This window comes from Lampris incognitus, chromosome 10 (genome assembly GCF_029633865.1).
Source record: "Lampris incognitus isolate fLamInc1 chromosome 10, fLamInc1.hap2, whole genome shotgun sequence".
NCBI lineage: Eukaryota > Metazoa > Chordata > Actinopteri > Lampriformes > Lampridae > Lampris > Lampris incognitus.
In genome coordinates, this window is record NC_079220.1 from 8,815,397 (window position 1) to 8,837,383 (window position 21,987).

The following is a 21,987-nucleotide window of genomic DNA, read 5'->3' on the forward strand; positions in this document are numbered from 1 at the left end:
ACCACACTACCACCACAGTGTCGTTGCTCCTAATAGTTTACAATAAAGCATTACGCGTGCGCACAGCGGCTCGTGTGTGAGACGTCTCTTATTGTTGGTGTGTTCATGAATGACCCTTTTTTGGGGGGGGGGTTGCACGTTGCACCCTCCATGCTGTGCGGACAATTCGGTTCATTTTACTGGGGATGCGGGACAAGAGACGTCGGCGCAAAGCACGCGCTTGGAGGGGGGGCGTGTCCGCGAACAACTGGATGTTTACGTCATTGGGGGAGGGGGGGGAATGATGACTTCATCCCTATCGTGAGACAATTGGCGATAAGCACCGATTGGGATCTCGCCGGTGGGCCTGAAGGGCGTGAAATGGCCGCACGTTCTCAGCGCGCCACACTGACGTGACGTCAGTGCTGTGTTCTCCAACATGTCTGTGTGTGATTTCGTTCATTTCTCTGAAGGGTTCAGGTTAGTCTGGGATGGGCTCCAGCACCCCCTAAACGGTTTGGATGATGGATGGAAATTAATCACGTGGTGCAAATTTTGATATCCCCCCTAAAGAATACGTTCCCTTTATATCCGGAACGTGACGCCACGGACGGATAGATGGGAAAAAATTACTTTTTTTTCTGTTTAAAAGGTTTTTTTTTTCCCTTTGATTTCAGTTTTGTAATTATTTATTTTTACAAAGCGGCAAAGCGCCGCTGGAATAATCAAGGTGCGGTTTCAATGAACGCGCGCGCGTTCCTGCGCGTCTCTACGGGCCCATACGTTCGTGGGAAACCTATTTTGTTGGGGATTCGAAATGTAACATCACACCGACGGTTTCTCTCCACCCCCACCCCCCCTCCACTCTTACGGGCTCGGCGCCTCGTTAGGGAGCAGGTGCGCCGCTGGATTCAGTCTTGAGGATATTTGTGTACGGGCCGCTGAAAGGGTTACACGTTTGACTCGATTGTCCCCCCTCCCCTCCTCCCCTCCCCTCGTCCGAGGCGTGCTCCGCTTCCGGGCGAGTTGGCGGCGCAGAGCACCGGGGAGCGTCTCCGTCGTCAGTCCGAGCCTCGATGCTCCGCGAAGGCAGGATGGAGGAGTTTGTCACGGAGGACGACGAGCCGTGGTACGACCAGCGGGACCTGGAGCAAGGTGAGCGTGCCGACCCGAGCGGGTCCGGATCTATGATGCTGAGTGTTGTGCGCCGGTGAGATTGATGTCATGCAACTCTTAAAACAACCCCCCCCCCCCTGCAAAAAACCGTGCAGCGCTGTTTTTTTCTGAAACGCAATTAGCTGGGATTTGGATTAAAGGGATTAAGAAGAAGAAGAAGAAGAAGAAAATCGGTGGAATCGTTTCGATGAGGGCGCATCCATCTTGCACACCGCGTTCGGGTGCGCGCAGCCCGTTTGATTGCAACGCATCAATGTCAGGGGCAACGCTGTTTCACTTGTTTTTCTCCCTCTCCCTCCCCCCCCCTCCTCCCATCCCTCCATCTCCATCTCCATTATACGTGATAGTCATCGAGTCCCAAGTTGCTTGCCCTCCATTTCTGCTCTCCTCCCATTGCCAATTACTCAGATCTTGTCAGTAGTCTACCCAGAATAACCCTTCTCTCTCCCTCTCCCTGTGTCTCCAGTGCCCCCCACGGAGAGAAGTGGCTGCAGGTTTGCACCCCGGCCCCCCACCCTCTCCCCTCCCCCACCCTCTCCAGTCATTGATGTGTATACTGTTTCAATTTCAAATCCAGGTTTTCTGGGCCGATTGATGGGAGGATGACGAGCGGCGTTCTGCCACCATTTGTCTGTTACGAGTCAGATCACAGCCTCCAGAGGATGTAGGCTGCCGCGGGGGAGAATAGTGCACATTTTTGAGATTCTCTGGGTGGCATTAATCTGTTTAACAAAGAAAAGGGCTCATGCAGGACAACATCCGAGAGGGCAAACTTGGCAGCGGAGCGAGTGTGTAGTTGGCAGTAGGAAAAATACGTCTTGTTGACTGACTGGTACAACTTGGCAAAGACCCAGTGAGTGTTGTCAAGTCAACTTTACTTGTGTAGCCCAATACCACAAATTACAAATTTGCCTCAGGGGGCTTCACAGCCAAGCAACATCCCATCCTTAGACCCCCGGCGTGTTGATGACGTACAAGAAGTGCCCGGGCAGCAAGTCTGGACTCCCTGAAGGATGCCATCTTCCTATCCGCACTGCAATAATCCCACTCGGCTAACTGGGTTTAATCTTTGTGCGTCTGCTCACTGTGACAGGAGATGGGATGGTGAGTGGGGGAAACATCCCTGCAGATCTCCGCCTTTTCTTAAAACAAGCCAACAACCACCACAAAAGTCTCCGTTACACATGTCGGATTTGTGTCAGCGTTTATGATCCTGCACCGGCAGGTTCAGTTTGCAAAAGGTTACCTCGGGTGACAGGGATAAAACATCAGAGTGTAGCGTTAATGATATACGAGAGTGTGTGTGTGTGTGTGTGTGTGTGTGTGTGTGTGTGTGTGTGTGTGTGTGTGTGTGTGTGTGTGTGTGTGTGTGTGTGTGTGTCCCTCTATGGCCCGGGTCTCTGCGTCACCACATCATTACACGCTGACCCAGAGTACAAAAGCAGCTTTTGCTTTTCATTATTGCCTTCTGCATAGCCGGAGGGGCAGGTGTGTGTGTGTGTGTGTGTGTGTGTGTGTGTGTGTGTGTGTGTGTGTGTGTGTGTGTGTGTGTGTGCGCTGTATCTCATCTCATCTCATCTCGGTGTTATTCACTGTTGGGCCTGGAGACATTAAGCCCCTGGCTGATTTGATTAGGGAGGCTCAGATGAGACCTCCTTGGTGGGGATCAGAGGTTTCAGGCTTTTGGGGTCAGGCAGATTTTCTCACAAAACCAAAGTGTAAATGTTCTAACTGAATGACCCCATACATCACCGTATTCCTGGTCATGCGTGATATTGCGTCAGTGTTGCACGAGAGACGAACACTGTTGCTCTAGTTCCCTGTAACAAGTTGTGTTACTTGGTGACCCTGTAACAAGGCGTGTTACTTGGTGACCCTGTAACAAGGCGTGTTATTTGGTGACCCTGTTACAAGGTGTTATTTGGTGACTCTGTAACAAGAGGTGTTATTTGGTGACCCTGTAACAAGGCTTGTTATTTGGTGACTCTGTAACAAGTTGTGTTATTTGGTGACCCTGTAACAAGAGGTGTTATTTGGTGACCCTGTAACAAGAGGTGTTATTTGGTGACCCTGTAACAAGAGGTGTTATTTGGTGACCCTGTAACAAGGCGTATTATTTGGTGAGCCTGTACCAAGGTGTGTTATTTGGTGAGCCTGTAACAAGACGTGTTATTTGGTGACCCTGTAACAAAGCGTGTTATTTGGTGACCCTGAACAAGGTCTGTTATTTGGTGACCCTGTTACAAGGTGTTATTTGGTGACCCTGTTACAAGGTGTTATTTGGTGACCCTGTAACAAGGCGTGTTATTTGGTGACCCTGTAACAAGGCGTGTTATTTGGTGAGCCTGTAACAAGTTGTGTTATTTGGTGACCCTGTAACAAGGTGGGTTATTTGGTGACCCTGTAACAAGGCGTGTTATTTGGTGACCCTGTAACAAGAGGTGTTATTTGGTGACCCTGTAACAAGGCGTGTTATTTGGTGAGCCTGTAACAAGGTGTGTTATTTGGTGACCCTGTAACAAGGCGTGTTATTTGGTGACCCTGAACAAGGCGGGTTATTTGGTGACCCTGTAACAAGGCGTGTTATTTGGTGACCCTGAACAAGGTGGGTTATTTGGTGACCCTGTTACAAGGTGTTGTTTGGTGACCCTGTAACAAGGTGTGTTATTTGGTGACCCTGTAACAAGGTGTGTTATTTGGTGAGCCTGTAACAAGTTGTGTTATTTGGTGAGCCTGTAACAAGGTGTGTTATTTGGTGACCCTGTAACAAGAGGTGTTATTTGGTGACCCTGTAACAAGAGGTGTTATTTGGTGACCCTGTAACAAGAGGTGTTATTTGGTGACCCTGTTACAAGGTGTTATTTGGTGAGCCTGTAACAAGGCGTGTTATTTGGTGACCCTGAACAAGGTGGGTTATTTGGTAACCCTGTAACAAGGTGTGTTATTTGGTGACCTTGAACAAGGTGTGTTATTTGGTGACCCTGTAACAAGGTGTGTTATTTGGTGACCCTGTAACAAGGCGTGTTATTTGGTGACCCTGAACAAGGCGGGTTATTTGGTGACCCTGTAACAAGGCGTGTTATTTGGTGACCCTGAACAAGGTGGGTTATTTGGTGACCCTGTTACAAGGTGTTGTTTGGTGACCCTGTAACAAGGTGTGTTATTTGGTGACCCTGTAACAAGGTGTGTTATTTGGTGAGCCTGTAACAAGTTGTGTTATTTGGTGAGCCTGTAACAAGGTGTGTTATTTGGTGACCCTGTAACAAGAGGTGTTATTTGGTGACCCTGTAACAAGAGGTGTTATTTGGTGACCCTGTAACAAGGTGTGTTATTTGGTGACCCTGTTACAAGGTGTTATTTGGTGAGCCTGTAACAAGGCGTGTTATTTGGTGACCCTGAACAAGGTGGGTTATTTGGTAACCCTGTAACAAGGTGTGTTATTTGGTGACCTTGAACAAGGTGTGTTATTTGGTGACCCTGTAACAAGGTGTGTTATTTGGTGACCCTGTAACAAGGTGTGTTATTTGGTGACCCTGAACAAGGTGGGTTATTCGGTGACCCTGTTACAAGGTGTTATTTGGTGACCCTGTAACAAGGCGTGTTATTTGGTGACCCTGTAACAAGGTGTGTTATTTGGTGACCCTGTAACAAGGCGTATTATTTGGTGAGCCTGTAACAAGTTGTGTTACTTGGTGACCCTGTAACAAGGTGTGTTATTTGGTGACCCTGTTACAAGGTGTTATTTGGTGACCCTGTAACAAGGTGTGTTATTTGGTGACCCTGTAACAAGGCGTGTTATTTGGTGACCCTGTAACAAGGCGTGTTATTTGGTGACCCTGTAACAAGTTGTGTTATTTGGTGACCCTGTAACAAGGTGTGTTATTTGGTGACTCTGTAACAAGGTGTGTTATTTGGTGACCCTGTAACAAGGTGTGTTATTTGGTGACCCTGTAACAAGGTGTGCTATTTGGTGACCCTATAACAAGGTGTGCTATTTGGTGACCCTATAACAATGTGTGCTATTTGGTGACCCTGTAACAAGGTGTTATTTGGTGACTCTGTAACAAGAGGTGTTATTTGGTGACCCTGTAACAAGGTGTGTTATTTGGTGACCCTGTAACAAGGCGTATTATTTGGTGAGCCTGTAACAAGTTGTGTTACTTGGTGACCCTGTAACAAGGTGTGTTATTTGGTGACCCTGTTACAAGGTGTTATTTGGTGACCCTGTAACAAGGTGTGTTATTTGGTGACCCTGTAACAAGGCGTGTTATTTGGTGACCCTGTAACAAGGCGTGTTATTTGGTGACCCTGTAACAAGTTGTGTTATTTGGTGACCCTGTAACAAGGTGTGTTATTTGGTGACTCTGTAACAAGGTGTGTTATTTGGTGACCCTGTAACAAGGTGTGCTATTTGGTGACCCTATAACAAGGTGTGCTATTTGGTGACCCTATAACAAGGTGTGCTATTTGGTGACCCTGTAACAAGGTGTTATTTGGTGACTCTGTAACAAGAGGTGTTATTTGGTGACCCTGTTACAAGGTGTTATTTGGTGACTCTGTAACAAGGTGTGTTATTTGGTGACCCTGTTACAAGGTGTTATTTGGTGACCCTGTAACAAGGTGTGTTATTTGGTGACCCTGTAACAAGGCGTGTTATTTGGTGACCCTGTAACAAGGCGTGTTATTTGGTGAGCCTGTAACAAGTTGTGTTATTTGGTGACCCTGTAACAAGGTGGGTTATTTGGTGACCCTGTAACAAGGCGTGTTATTTGGTGACCCTGTAACAAGAGGTGTTATTTGGTGACCCTGTAACAAGGCGTGTTATTTGGTGAGCCTGTAACAAGTGTGTTATTTGGTGAGCCTGTAACAAGTTGTGTTATTTGGTGACCCTGTAACAAGGCGTGTTATTTGGTGACCCTGAACAAGGCGTGTTATTTGGTGACCCTGAACAAGGTGGGTTATTTGGTGACCCTGTAACAAGGCGTGTTATTTGGTGACCCTGAACAAGGTGGGTTATTTGGTGACCCTGTTACAAGGTGTTGTTTGGTGACCCTGTAACAAGGTGTGTTATTTGGTGACCCTGTAACAAGGTGTGTTATTTGGTGAGCCTGTAACAAGTTGTGTTATTTGGTGAGCCTGTAACAAGGTGTGTTATTTGGTGACCCTGTAACAAGAGGTGTTATTTGGTGACCCTGTAACAAGAGGTGTTATTTGGTGACCCTGTAACAAGGTGTGTTATTTGGTGACCCTGTTACAAGGTGTTATTTGGTGAGCCTGTAACAAGGCGTGTTATTTGGTGACCCTGAACAAGGTGGGTTATTTGGTAACCCTGTAACAAGGTGTGTTATTTGGTGACCTTGAACAAGGTGTGTTATTTGGTGACCCTGTAACAAGGTGTGTTATTTGGTGACCCTGTAACAAGGTGTGTTATTTGGTGACCCTGAACAAGGTGGGTTATTCGGTGACCCTGTTACAAGGTGTTATTCGGTGACCCTGTAACAAGGCGTGTTATTTGGTGACCCTGTAACAAGGTGTGTTATTTGGTGACCCTGTAACAAGGCGTATTATTTGGTGAGCCTGTAACAAGTTGTGTTACTTGGTGACCCTGTAACAAGGTGTGTTATTTGGTGACCCTGTTACAAGGTGTTATTTGGTGACCCTGTAACAAGGTGTGTTATTTGGTGACCCTGTAACAAGGCGTGTTATTTGGTGACCCTGTAACAAGGCGTGTTATTTGGTGACCCTGTAACAAGTTGTGTTATTTGGTGACCCTGTAACAAGGTGTGTTATTTGGTGACTCTGTAACAAGGTGTGTTATTTGGTGACCCTGTAACAAGGTGTGTTATTTGGTGACCCTGTAACAAGGTGTGCTATTTGGTGACCCTATAACAAGGTGTGCTATTTGGTGACCCTATAACAATGTGTGCTATTTGGTGACCCTGTAACAAGGTGTTATTTGGTGACTCTGTAACAAGAGGTGTTATTTGGTGACCCTGTTACAAGGTGTTATTTGGTGACTCTGTAACAAGGTGTGTTATTTGGTGACCCTGTTACAAGGTGTTATTTGGTGACCCTGTAACAAGGTGTGTTATTTGGTGACCCTGTTACAAGGTGTTATTTGGTGACTCTGTAACAAGAGGTGTTATTTGGTGACCCTGTAACAAGGCGTTTTATTTGGTGACCCTGTAACAAGGCGTGTTATTTGGTGACCCTGTAACAAGGCGTGTTATTTGGTGACCTTGTAACAAGGCGTGTTATTTGGTGACCCTGTAACAAGGCGTGTTATTTGGTGACCCTGTAACAAGGTTTGTTATTTGGTGACGCTGTAACAAGGCGTGTTATTTGGTGACCCTTTAACAAGGCGTGTTATTTGGTGACCCTGTAACAAGGCGTGTTATTTGGTGACCCTGTAACAAGGTGTGTTATTTGGTGACCCTGTAACAAGAGGTGTTATTTGGTGACCCTGTAACAAGGTGTGTTATTTGGTGACTCTGTAACAAGAGGTGTTATTTGGTGACCCTGTTACAAGGTGTTATTTGGTGACTCTGTAACAAGGTGTGTTATTTGGTGACCCTGTTACAAGGTGTTATTTGGTGACCCTGTAACAAGGTGTGTTATTTGGTGACCCTGTAACAAGGCGTATTATTTGGTGAGCCTGTAACAAGTTGTGTTACTTGGTGACCCTGTAACAAGGTGTGTTATTTGGTGACCCTGTTACAAGGTGTTATTTGGTGACCCTGTAACAAGGTGTGTTATTTGGTGACCCTGTAACAAGGCGTGTTATTTGGTGACCCTGTAACAAGGCGTGTTATTTGGTGACCCTGTAACAAGTTGTGTTATTTGGTGACCCTGTAACAAGGTGTGTTATTTGGTGACTCTGTAACAAGGTGTGTTATTTGGTGACCCTGTAACAAGGTGTGTTATTTGGTGACCCTGTAACAAGGTGTGCTATTTGGTGACCCTATAACAAGGTGTGCTATTTGGTGACCCTATAACAAGGTGTGCTATTTGGTGACCCTGTAACAAGGTGTTATTTGGTGACTCTGTAACAAGAGGTGTTATTTGGTGACCCTGTTACAAGGTGTTATTTGGTGACTCTGTAACAAGGTGTGTTATTTGGTGACCCTGTTACAAGGTGTTATTTGGTGACCCTGTAACAAGGTGTGTTATTTGGTGACCCTGTTACAAGGTGTTATTTGGTGACTCTGTAACAAGAGGTGTTATTTGGTGACCCTGTAACAAGGCGTATTATTTGGTGACCCTGTAACAAGGCGTGTTATTTGGTGACCCTGTAACAAGGCGTGTTATTTGGTGACCCTGTAACAAGGCGTGTTATTTGGTGACCCTGTAACAAGGCGTGTTATTTGGTGACCCTGTAACAAGGTTTGTTATTTGGTGACGCTGTAACAAGGCGTGTTATTTGGTGACCCTTTAACAAGGCGTGTTATTTGGTGACCCTGTAACAAGGCGTGTTATTTGGTGACCCTGTAACAAGGTGTGTTATTTGGTGACCCTGTAACAAGAGGTGTTATTTGGTGACCCTGTAACAAGGTGTGTTATTTGGTGACTCTGTAACAAGAGGTGTTATTTGGTGACCCTGTTACAAGGTGTTATTTGGTGACTCTGTAACAAGGTGTGTTATTTGGTGACCCTGTTACAAGGTGTTATTTGGTGACCCTGTAACAAGGTGTGTTATTTGGTGACCCTGTAACAAGGTGTGTTATTTGGTGAGCCTGTAACAAGGTGTGTTATTTGGTGACCCTGTTACAAGGTGTTATTTGGTGACTCTGTAACAAGAGGTGTTATTTGGTGACCCTGTAACAAGGCGTATTATTTGGTGACCCTGTAACAAGGTGTGTTATTTGGTGAGCCTATAACAAGGTGTGTTACTTGGTGACCCTGTAACAAGTTGTGTTACTTGGTGACCCTGTAACAAGTTGTGTTACTTGGTGACCCTGTAACAAGGTGTGTTATTTGGTGACCCTGTAACAAGGTGTGTTATTTGGTGAGCCTGTAACAAGGTGTGTTATTTGGTGACCCTGTAACAAGGCGTGTTACTTGATGACCCTTTAACAAGGCCTGTTACTTGGTGACTCTGTAACAAGGTGTGTTATTTGGTGACCCTGTAACAAGGTGTGTTATTTGGTGACCCTGTAACAAGGTGTGTTATTTGGTGACCCTGTAACAAGGTGTGTTATTTGGTGAGCCTTTAACAAGGTGGGTTATTTGGTGACCATGAACAAGGTGGGTTATTTGGGGACTCTGTTACAAGGTGTTATTTTCGTGACCCTGTAACAAAGCGTGTTATTTGGTGACCCTATAACAAGGTGTGTTATTTGGTGACCCTGTAACAAGAGGTGTTATTTGGTGACCCTATAACAAGGTGTGTTATTTGGTGACCCTGTAACAAGAGGTGTTACTTGGTGACCCTGTAACAAGGCGTGTTATTTGGTGACCCTATAACAAGGCGTATTACTTGGTTACCCTATAACAAGGCGTGTGATTTGGTGACCCTGTAACAAGGTGGGTTATATGGTGACACTGTAACAAGGCGTTACTTGGTGACCCTGTAACAAGGCGTGTTATTTGGTGACCCTTGTCATTGTTCTCATCCGTTCAGCACACAGCTGTGCTGGCGGCGCGGTGACGTCATGCTTCCTGCAGCCCGTTTTGACTGGGTCAGCTTCACACCTCGCAGTGGAACATGAGATCCGCATGTCCTCACGTGGTGTTACAGGGGCACAGATAACAAAGTGTGAAATATTAGTGACTGTGAGGATGGACGCCATAGTCGTGTAAGATAAGGGGCATTATTATTTCTTTAAGTCTGTGAAGAAGCGTGGCATCAGTCTGCGATGGCTGGTGTTCCCTCAGCCGAGACTCTTGGCTTGTCTTGTGTTTTTTTACATCGTGCAGAAATTGGTTTGCAAAAAAAAAGAAGAAGAAGAAAAACACCACTGTAAGATTATATAACCGAGACTGGGCTTCAGGGACACCGTTCATGCGTATAGATGGGCACATGCGGTTTAGTCACACTGGAAAAGGAACTGTGCTGGGACTGAGAGGGACCAGGGGGCGAATGCTCCCTTGATGACTGAGAGACACACAACTCGTTATCGCGCAACAATCCAGTGGTTCCCTTATCAGTTCCACGTCGTTGAAACAGGAAATTGCACGCTGTCCCTGGGCAGCGGCGAAGGCAGAAGTAAAAAGCGAGGCGCGCGCAGGCCGTGAAGTTAATGAGATGAGCTCGCGGGGTTTGCCGAGACGTGTTAAACACGGAGCAGGAAGGGTGCAGCGCCGTTCTGTTGGGCCACTCCTTCTGGATTAGTCTCACAGCTGGCACGCTCGGTTGTGTTTTCAGGTGAACTTAACGCAAACGTGCACCAACGGCCGGTCACCCCTCCGGATGAGCTCACGGCAACCCTTATCATCTCCCCGTCTGATACTAAACAAATGAGCCGACTTCCTGCAGCGTGGCGTCCTTGTCGATGCCGATGCCGAGCCACGGTGGTGATAAAACGCCGCATTCATTCCCTTTGATGGATGTCGTTGCATCTCGGTTCCCCTCGCCCTCCCTCTCCTCCTACTCTCCTCCCGTTAAAGGGCTCTTATGCAGCGGTACCCCCTTCCCCTCACAGCCCAGCACGGCCCAGAGGAGGTGAATAATGTACATCCAAAAGCTGAGGTGTAGGGAACTCAGGAGGTCTGTAGGTGTGCAGATGGGTGCAGGTTCGGGGCCCTTGGTTGGTGTGTGTGTGTGTGTGTGTGTGTGTGTGTGTGTGTGTGTGATGCATGTTCAAACAGATTAAATGCGACGGGGGGAATGAACTGCAGTTGTGTCTGTGGCAAATTCATTGCCTCGGCAGTTTGTGCAGCGACTTGGTGACAAGCGACTTAGATGTGTTCTCAGGTTCCTCGTGTTTTCACTTAAGAGTGTGCAAATGGTCTGAAGTTAGAGGCGGCACATCGGCACACAGATTGATCCTTGATTTAAAATTTTAAAAAAAAGTCATAAGGCACATAAATCCCAGTGCAAACCATTCCCCTTTTAGGAAATATGAGTGGAAAAGACCCGTACGGGTGTCTTGGTTGTGTAGTATTCACCATGTACACGCCCTCTGTATTGCTTCAGATGTTTTCTTCTATCCAGGTTTTCAGCACGCTCATATTCAGCGCAGCGGGGTCAGCCCTCCATGTTCCCTGGGTTAGCTATCGAATAGGCTAGCTATCGAATAGGCTAGCTACCGGTTGAGGTTAAGTTTATGTAAGTTCAGTGAAATAGGGTTGAGGTGACATAGACACGCTCCCTGTGAAGCCATGGCTTGTTTTCATCAGAAAAGAAAAGAAAATAAACCCCGGGCATCTAGTAGGTGTGTTCTAGTAGGGTGTATTCTAGTAGGGTGTATTCTAGTAGGTGTGTTCTAGTAGGGTGTATTCTAGTAGGTGTGTTCTAGTAAGGTGTGTATTCTAGTAGGTGTGTTCTAGTAAGGTGTGTTCTAGTAGGTGTGTTCTAGTAGGTGTAGTCTAGTATATGTGTTCTGGTAGGCGTGTTCTGGTAGGCATGTACTAGTAAGGTGTATTCTAGTAGGTGTATTCTAGTAGGTGTGTTCTAGTAGGGTGTATTCTAGTAGATGTGTTCTAGTAAGGTGTGTTCTAGTAGGTGTGTTCTAGTAAGGCGTGTTCTAGTAAGGCGTGTTCTAGAAGATGTGTTCTAGTAGGTGTGTTCTAATAGATGTGTTCTAGTAGATGTGTTCTAGTAAGGCGTGTTCTAGTAGGTGTGTTCTAGTAGGGTGTATTCTAGTAGATGTGTTCTAGTAAGGTGTGTTCTAGTAGATGTGTTCTAGTAAGGCGTGTTCTAGTAGGTGTGTTCTAGTAGGGTGTATTCTAGTAGGTTGTGTTCTAGTAGGGTGTATTCTAGTAGGGTGTATTCTAGTAGATGTGTTCTAGTAAGGTGTGTTCTAGTAGATGTGTTCTAGTAGGCGTGTTATAGTAGGTGTGTTCTAGTAGGGTGTAGTCTAGGAGGCGTGTTCTCTAAAGCAGCACGTTGTCAGGAATCACAGACTTGATTTTATGTGTCTGTTGTGCTGAGAAATGTGTTTCCTATGCTTCTTGAGAGCTGTGGTTTATTTAATTTGTATTTTTGTGAAACATCTCAAAAGGTATATTTGCTCCACCTGCACTTGGCGTTCTCATCAGCTTCTCCCAGGCGGCCTGTCCTCTTTTCTTCCTTCATTTTCTAATTATTTTTTTTTTGTCCTCTCCCCCTTCCACCAGACCTGCACTTGGCAGCCGAGCTGGGCAAAACTCTCCTGGAGCGCAACAAGGAGCTGGAGGATTCCCTGCAGCAAATGTACATCAACAATGAGGAGCAAGTGCAAGAGATAGAGGTAGGGGTGTGGTGTGTGTGTGTGTACTTTGATGCACACACATGCATGTGTGTTATCAGACAATGCGGTCCAAATGGATGCAGTAATAAGTTGTTTAAAGACCTACTACTACTACTACTACTACTACTACTACTACTACTACTACTACTTTCGGCTGCTCCCGTTAGGGGTCCACCGACAACAGATCATCCATTTCCATCTCTTCCTGTCTGTCCTCTGCAATCTTCCTCTGTCACACCAGCCACCTGCATGTCCTCCCTCACCACATCCATAAACCTCCTCTTTGGCCTTCCTCTTCTCCTCTTCCTGGCAGCTCCATATTCAGCATCCTTCTCCCAATATACCCAGCATCTCTCCTCCACACATGTCCAAACCATCTCAATCTTGCCTCTCTTGCTTTGTCTCCAAACCGTCCAACCTGAGCTGTCCCTCTAATATACTCGTTCCTAATCCTGCCCTTCTTCGTCACTCCTAATGGAAATCTTATCATCTTCATCTCTGCCACCTCCAGCTCCTCCTCCTGTCTTTTCAATCAGTGCCACTGTCTCCAGACCATATAACATAGCTGGTCTCACAACCATCTTGTAACCTTCCCTTTAACTCTTGCTGGTACCCTTCTGTCACAAATCACTCCTGACACTCTTCTCCACCCACTCCACCCTCGCCTACACTCTCTTCTTCACCTCTCTTCTGCACTCCCCGTTACTTTGGACAGTTGACCCCAAGTATTTAAACTCATACGCCTTCTTCACCTCCACTCCTTGCACCCTCACCATTCCACTGCCCTCCCTCTCATTCCCGCATACGTACTCCGTCTTGCTCCTACTGACTTTCCTTCCTCTTCTCTCCAGTGCATACCTCCACCTCTCCACCTCTCCTCCACCTGCACCCTACTCTCGCTATACAGATCACAAAGTTCTTGAAAGTTCCGACGCACAAAAAAAGGAATCCATCAACCTGAAAGTCGAATTATAGCTTGGTTTCTTGGTTACCGTTCACGCAGGACGACACCCCGGTGCACCTGCGTGTGTGCTGAAGTTGCGCTCCGTTATCAGCAAAGTGCCTCTTAGCTTCAGCACAATCCAGATTTCCTCGTTATTTATTTATTTATTTATTTATTTATTTATTTATTTATTGCATGAAGCCACAGACACACACACACGCCGCAAAGCCTGCAGAGCTGAAAGGGGAGTCAAACGGGTAAGAGAAGGGAGGAGCGGATGGGGGAGTGCAGCTGCGACTGAAAAACCGCGTCTACTTGGCGAGCGGAGAGGAGAAGGGCCGACTCATCGACTCCTCTGTGCCGCTGCCAAATAGGCCACCTCATTTAGAGCTCACAGCCTCCGTCCGCTCCTTATTAGCCGGTCGCGTAGACGTTTCCCCGAGAGCGGCCACGGTACGCGGGACCGTGCGCTGAGGCCGCTTTCCAGGAAACGGCCTCGGCGACGTTGAAAGACGAGTGTAAATGTCACCGCCGTCAAGCCGAGCCGCGTTAACAACCTTTTATGAACTTCGGTGACATTTAATGGGTCAGTTACTGTAGTTTTTTTTTTTGGGGGGGGGGGTAACTTTCCGCCTTCTTCTCCCTAGTTGTATCGGCCAATTACCCCGCTCTTCCGAGCCGTCCCGGTCGCTGCTCCACCCCTTCTGCTGATCCCGGGAGGGCTGCAGACTACCACACGGCCTCCTCCCATACACGTGGAGTCGCCAGCCGCTTCCTTTCACCTGACAGTGAGGAGTCTCGGTGATCTTTAGCGAGAGAAGGGTGCAGGTGGAGGAGAGGTGGAGAGGTGGAGGTGTGCGCTGGAGAGAAGAGGAATGAAAGTCAGTCGGAGCAAGACAGAATACATAAGGGTGGATGAGAGGGAGGGCAGTGGAATGGTGAGGGTGCAAGGAGTGGAGGTGAGAAGGTGGAGGAGTTTAAATACTTGGGGTCCAACTGTCCAAAGTAACGGGGAGTGCAGAAGAGAGGTGAAGAAGAGAGTGCAGGCAGGGTGGAGTGGGTGGAGAAGAGTGTCAGGAGTGATTTGTGACAGAAGGGTAGAGGACAGGAAGAGGTGGAAATGGACGATCCGCTGTGGCGCCCCCTAACGGGAACAGCCGAAAGTAGTAGTAGTAGTAGTAGTAGTAGTGAGGAGTTTCGCTAGGGGAACATAGCACCGCGGGGGATCACGCTATTCCCCCTGTTCCCCCCTGAACAGGTGCCTCGACTGGCCAGAAGAGGCAGTAGTGCAATGACCAGGACACATACCCACATCCGGCCTCCCACCTGCAGACGAGGCCAGTTGTGTCTGTAGGGATGCTACCAAGCTGGAGGTAACACGGGGATTCGACCCGGCGATCCCCATCTTGGTAGGCAACAGAATAGACCGCTACGCTACCCGGATCATCGGCGGTTTTCCCTTCCCCGCCCCTCACGCCGCCGCCTCCGCCTCGCCTTACAAGCAAGAAGACGGCGCTGCCTGCGCGGCCGCGCGGCGATAAACGAGCGAGGCTCATCTTTCCGTCGCTCACGGCGTTGTCCTGGCTCATGCTAACGGTGAGCTCATTCCGTCCACAGTATCTGTCCAAACAGCTGGAGATGCTGAGGGAGATGAACGAGCAGCACGCCAAGGTCTACGAGCAGCTGGACGTGACCGCCAGAGAGCTGGAGATCACCAACGAGAAGCTGGTGCTGGAGAGCAAGGCCTCGCAGCAGAAAATAGACAGGTGACACCGCCCGCCACCACACCCACCAGAATACCACGGCGCACGCTGTGGGCGAATTCCATTAACACCAACCGCAGTGTGTTTTTGTTTTTCCGCAACCCCCCCCCCCCCCCCCCCCCACCCCCCCGATTTCAGCTCGTTTCAGATCTTATTCGACTGAGCTGGCTAACACGATTACTCCTTGAATGGTTCCCTCTGTTCCCTGGAAAGAGCCTCCTCCTCATTCTGTCGGTCACAACACCGGCTTAGCAGCGTGGAATGTGGAGGGAAAAGATTTTGATTAATGACATAACAAGGGTTGCACATACTGTGTGTGTGTGTGTGTGTGTGTGTAGACGGGGTGAGAAACTAAAGGAAAAACCTGAACGATTGACCCCTACAGCGAGGGGGTCTGGGGGCTCTGTTATGCTGCGGGGGGGGGGGGGCATTTTCCTGGCATGGTTCGAGTCCACTTGCCCCCTTAGAGGGAAGGGTCTCTGCAAATCAGTACAAAGTTATTCTGAGCGATCACCTTTTATCCTATGACGAAATATTTCTATCCTGATGGGGGCGGTCTCCTCCAGGATGACAGCGCCCCCATTCACAGGGTACGAGGGAGGAGGGGGTCACCGAATGGTTTGATGAGGATGAAAGTGATGTGAATCACATGCTGTGGCCTTCGCAGTCACCAGGTCTCAGCCCCGGGGGAACTCCTATGGGAGATTTTGGACTGACTTGTTAGACAGCGGCGCAGTGGTCAGCGCGGTCGCCTCACAGCAAGAAGGTCCTGGGTTTGAACCCCCAGGGTTGTCCAATCTTGGGGGGTCGTCCCGGGCCGTCCTCTGTGTGGAGTTTGCATGTTCTCCCCGTGTCTGCGTGGGTTTCCTCCGGGGGCTCCGGTTTCCTCCCACAGTCCAAAGACATGTAGGCCAGGTGAATCGGCTGTACTAAATTGTCCCTAGGCGTGAATGTGTTGGCCCCTGTGATGGACTGGCGGTCTGTCCAGGGTGTCCCCCCCCGCCTGCCGCCCAATGACTGCTGGGGTAGACTCCAGCATCCCCGCCACCCAAATTCGGATAAGCTGCTTGGATAATGGATGGATGGATGTTAGAAAGCGACTCTCCTCCACCATCATCAAAGCACCACATGAGGGAGTATCTTGTGGAAGGATGGTGCTCCATCCCTCCAGTAGAGTTCAGAGACTTGTAGGCTCTATGACAAGGAGCACTGAAGCTGTTCTGGAGGCTCCTGGCGGACCCAACACCTCTCTAAGACACTTAACGTTGGCTTTTCCTTTCATTCGTCACTCGTCTGTGTGTGCTTCCCTTGTGTGCGCAGATTAACGGGCACCATGGAGACGCTGCAGGGCCAGGTGGACAGCCTGACGGCCCAGGTGGAGGAGCTGCGTACTCTGGAGGAGCTGAGGGTTCGCCGAGAGAAGAAGGAACGACGCAAGACCGTCCACTCCTTCCCCTGCCTCAAAGAGCTCTGCACCGCCCCGAGGTGAGCTGCCGCGTCACCCAGCCACCCCCCGCGGCGTCGACGTGACTCGCGAGACGCGGTTTCAGCCTGGCGGCGACACGCTGACTCGTGTAACTCCGAATATAAACACCTAAATGTTGCCCAACTGTTGAATTACGACAATTATATATCGTCCCAACACCTTTTAAGTAAGATACACCACCGAGTTCATATGTTGTGTAGGAACTCCTAATTGCCCTTGTTGAGCAGTGGCTGTTAAAGAGATTTGGATGTCTTCTAGTCTGCTAGACTTGGACTTTTCAACCAGATTCGGCCCCGGTTTGAGACGGCGCGTACCAGTTTAGATGTCCCAGTGGTGTTTTTGGACCAAGGAAAGTGTAGTCCATCGTGACATGTATGTCTGAAATGTTGACTGCGCCAAAAAACAAACCCCCCCCCCAAAACCCAGTTCCCTGATCGCCGGTTCGAATCCCCATGTTACCCCCGGCTTGGTCGGGCGTCGCTACAGACACAACTGGCCGTCCCTGTCTGCGGGCGGGAAGTCGGATGCGGGTATGCGTCCTGGTCGCTGCACTAGCGCCTCCTCTGGTCGGTCGGGGCGCCTGTTTAGTGGGGGGGAGGGGGAGTAGCATGATCCCCCCATGCATTAGCTTGGCTGGGGGCTGCAGCTCCCCCTAGTGATGGGTGCAGCCCCCTCCCTCCCGTTAGTGGCAGGTGGCTGTGTAACATCTTAGACCCAACGGTAGGCCGAACTTTTCCTAACGTACAACTGAAGAAACAACAACATAACTTTATATGAAACAGTGGGCGGGGCTGCGTGGAGCGTACGTTGCAAACAAAACAATGACGTCATACCGTAGCGACCAGCGGTCGCTCCGACTGTCGGCGGTTCTGCGCTGGGGGAGCGTAATGGCTGTTGGGACTGTTAACCAAGATTAACTCGGAGACTGTTTACTGACTAACCGACCGTGATTGGGACCGCTGTCGCCACTTGGGACATGGGGGGTGGGGGGGGGCTCGTTACGTCGTTGTCAGTTCTGAATAAAAGAGCACTCCCGGGTGTACGGGGGCAGGGGAATAGCGATTAAAAAGAGATCTCTGCCTCTCGACCCGTTCTCCCATGCCGGCTCGCCTCACTACTTGTTGTTTTAGTTGGCAGCCCCCCTACTCAGAACATCTTCCCGCGCGCTGCGTCCCCCTGGTGAAACTCCTCACTGTCAGGGGAGAAGGAGCAGCTGGAGACTCCACATGTATGGGAGGAGGCATGTGGTAGTCTGCAGCCCTCCCCGGATCGGCAGAGGGGGGGTGGAACAGAAACCGGGACGGCTCGGAAGAGTGGGGTAATTGGGCCGGGTGCAACTGGGGAGAAAAAAAGAGGGGGGGGGGATCCGCAAAAAACAGTTCCCTGAAGACGTTTGCATGCAGGCTGAAAAGAGGGGATTTCTGTCCTGACTCTCTGAAGTAGCTGTTAAGCTACAGAGAGGGAGAGGGAGAGGGAGAGAGAGAGAGAGAGAGAGAGAGAGAGAGAGAGAGAGAGAGAGAGAGAGGGAGAGGGAGAGAGAGGGAGAGAGAGAGAGAGGGAGAGAGAGAGGGAGAGAGAGAGAGAGAGGGAGAGAGAGAGAGGAGAGAGAGAGAGAGGGAGAGAGAGAGAGAGAGGAGAGAGAGAGAGACAGAGAGAGAGAGAGACAGAGAGAGAGAGAGAGAGGGGGGGGGAGGGAGAGAGGGGGGGGGAGGGAGAGAGAGGGGGAGAGAGAGAGGGGGAGAGAGGGGGGGGAGATGGAGAGAGGGGGGGAGAGGGAGAGAGGGAGAGAGAAAAGATGGTTATAGAGGAGGGAAAAAATCAAAATACAACATACATATTTTAAACCGATAGGGAAATATACAATAAAATCTAATTTAATATATATTAAATAGAAAATAATGTAGAATATAAAATGAATATAAACATGAAATAAAATATTAACTAAATATTAAATAATATAAAATAAATATAAAAGTTGGCGGGGGGCACGCGGACTCAGTGCAAACTAAGAATATCAAACCTGTGATTGGCAGATTGAGTCTGGAAGTGGGTCTAACTTATAAAGGTTGTTCATTTTTACAGGCTTTGATCGAATTTCATGGCTAAACTTCATCAGCTCCGCGGTGGGAAACGAATCGCAGCGGTTGCCATCGGGGAGCGGTAATACAAATGGCGTCTGCGTGTCTGATAGTCATGTTATGCTGTCCAACAATATTTTTCTTGAACATGTTAAGACTTCTCTGGCCCGCCCGTTTCAACCGTGGAAAACACTCGCTGGTTTTCAGCTCGTTTGGCTTTCGGTCATCCGTTCTGAATAAATTAGTCCTGTCAACAAACACGGTCGCGCTGCGACTCTGTGGTTTATATGACCGGTCTGTCGTCTCAACGTGTTGGTTTTACCATTTCAACGTTTGTCTGAAACTACTGTAGCGGATTCGGGAGGCAGCCCGGGACCGCCACAGCCGGGACGCGAACCCGTGTCTCCTGCACCGCAGGCGACAACGTTAACCAGTCGACTAAAGGGTCCGACCTGTTAGCCAAGGGCTAACGTGTCTACTTATTCGTGTACGTTACACCACCCCCCTCTTCCGGGACGCCTCGGATGACCTCGTGGTCTCACCGTCCCACTTCTGACACCAATGTAGCACCACGGGCGACAACGTTAACCAGTCCGACCCGTTAGCCAAGGGCTAACGCGTCTACTTACTCGTGTACGTTACAATACTTTTGAAATTGACCTCACACAGTAATGCAAGTTTTTTTTTTTTTTGGTCAGGTATGAAGATGGCTTCCTGTTGGCCAACCCGGGCAGCATGGACCTGGCGGAGCGTCGGCCGGCAGACGAGGAGAACGAGCGCCTGCGCGACGCCGCCGCGTCGTTGCGCTCGGCCATGGTGGTGGAGCGCAGCAGGAGGGAAGGGGGCGGAGCGCGAGTGCGCCGCCGTGCTGCAAGAGTTCGAACGGCTGGAGCAGCGCCTCCTCGGGGCGGAGGGCTGCCAGCTGCGGGTTCAAGAGCTGGAGGCCGAGCTGCAGGAGATGCAGCAGCTGAGGAAGTCCCGAGTGTGTCTGATCAGCGACACGGAGGACGGCCTGGAGCAAACGCTGCTCAACAGCGCCCCCGAGACCGACACCCCAGAGGAGGGCGCCATGCCGGAGCAGGGCGGGGAGGGAGCCGGCGGGGATTCGGGGGGCACGGGTCAGCAGGGCGCCCCTGTGAGGAAGAGCTGCAGCGACACGGCGCTGAACGCCATCTCGGCCCGCGACGCCTCGGGCAGGCGGCAGGGCAGCTACGCCCTCCACGCCAACGGCGTCCGTAAACGGGGCATGTCCATTCTGAGGGAGGTGGATGAGCAGTACCACGCCCTGTTGGAGAAGTACGAGGAGTTGCTGGGCAAGTGCCGGCGTCACGAAGAGAGCCTGTGCCACGCCGGGGTGCAGACCTCCCGGCCCGTCTCCCGAGACCCCTCCATGAAGGAGTACAGCATGGTCTCCCCCGGGCCCTACGCGTCGGGGGCCTTCGCCATTCCCCCCACTCCGCCCCAGACGCCCTCCACCCCGGAGGCCCTGGAGGGCATCAGCAGGCAAGTGGAGCAGGTGGACAAGCGGCTGGGCCAGAACACACCCGAGTACAAAGCCCTCTTCAAAGAAATCTTCTCCCGCCTGCAGAAGACCAAGAGCGACATGAACTCCAGAAAGGGAAGGAAGACGAACAAATAAACCCCCGAGCTCGTTCGTCCACGACCGCTGCCACCGATACGACATGCGGTGAGAAGCACCGGGTACAACAGTCGCACACGTCCTAATTTGCTTCATTTATTCCCATAACCGTCTCCATAGCTGCTTGTTAAACTTTTCGTCACTCGTGTCTTAATGGCGGGATGCCTAGGGTGATGGCTGCAACATCCACCGTGTCAGTTGTCTGCTGTTGAAAGGATGGCTTAGTTAATCTATAAAATGCCAAAAGTTAAATATCAGCTACACGGGCGAGGGGTTGTAAATAAGCCAAATTTTCTTAGTAAATGAAATTCCTTTTCTATGAAGGTAACACTCCTGAAAAATGACTAACATAAAAAAAATAATGCGCTAGTCTTTGTTGCTCCCATCTTAAGACAATCTAGTGTGGTTTTAGTATCGAGAACAAAGTCGTACTAAGTTGATCTAACGCAGAAGTGATTATCACTTGTGAATTTGAATTATTTTGAAAACGAGTCATTTATTTCAAAATGAAGAATTTCTAATGCTGAATAATCCTAACTAATGTGGCTGTGATGCATGTCCTCATCTATTTAAGTCTAGATCTTCAACATCAAGTATATAAATATAAGCACTGTAAAAACCCAAGCCTGTGGGACTGAATAAGGAAACTTGACTTGAAATACAAAGAAGAAACCGATAAGGTTGTCTGTGTCCGAGAGAATTTTCTGCATTGGTTGCCATGTCTGCATAGAACAGTTGTGTTATATTGCCAAAATGAAGCACAAATGTTTACTATTTCCAGTTAAGATATATTTATTTAAATGGTTGTTTATGTTGTAATTTGTTTGAAAGCACTGATGTTTGTTTCACTTTTTTTGACCGCATGATTTCTTTGCGTTTCGGTCCTCCTGTGTGTCTTGGCTGCGGGTAGTTCAGTTGTTTCAGAGGTGACGTTCTCCGTTCCCGACTCGCGTGAGTCTCCGTGCAGTCTCCAAGTCGTAAAGCTGATAATTACTTGTAAACGGCCGTATAAAATGTTTTCTCTTCGATTAAAATTTGCAACATGTTAACCTTGTGCTCTGCTACATTTGGTAGATGGATGACGCTGGACTTTTTTTTGGGGGGGGGGGGGCGGGGGGTCTCATAAGGCAAGTCTGCAAACAGCAGCCAGACTTTGCAGGGACCTTTTACTGTCAGGAATTTTTTCCCCCTCACTTCTGTCCGGCCAATTACCCCACTCTGCCGATCCGGGGAGGGCTGCAGACTACCCCATGCCTCCTCCGAAACACGGAGTCGCCAGCTGCTTCTTTTCACTCGACAGTGAGGAGTTTCACCAAGGGGATGTAGCGCATGGGAGGATCATGCTCCCGCCCCCCCCCCAAACAGGTGCCCCGACTGACTGAAGGAGGCACTAGTGGGACCATTCTGATTCTGATACCCACATCCGGCTTCCCACCCGCAGACACAGCAAAATGTGCCTGTAGGGACACCCGATCAAGCGGAGGTAACATGGGGATTCGAACCACCGATCCCCGTGTTGGTAGGCAACGGAAT

The 21,987-nt window shown here is 49.3% G+C and overlaps 1 protein-coding gene across 1 annotated transcript; it reads left to right on the forward strand.

The window, feature by feature from the left end:
* Positions 1-1,034: 1,034 nt before the first annotated feature.
* On the forward strand, positions 1,035-21,876 carry cdr2l (cerebellar degeneration-related protein 2-like). The gene is given in 6 exon segments (XM_056287249.1): positions 1,035-1,134; positions 12,433-12,545; positions 15,106-15,254; positions 16,572-16,736; positions 19,514-19,655; positions 19,657-21,876. Coding segments are annotated over 6 exon segments (1,446 nt in total). The 5' UTR covers positions 1,035-1,055; the 3' UTR covers positions 20,455-21,876.
* Positions 21,877-21,987: the final 111 nt, after the last annotated feature.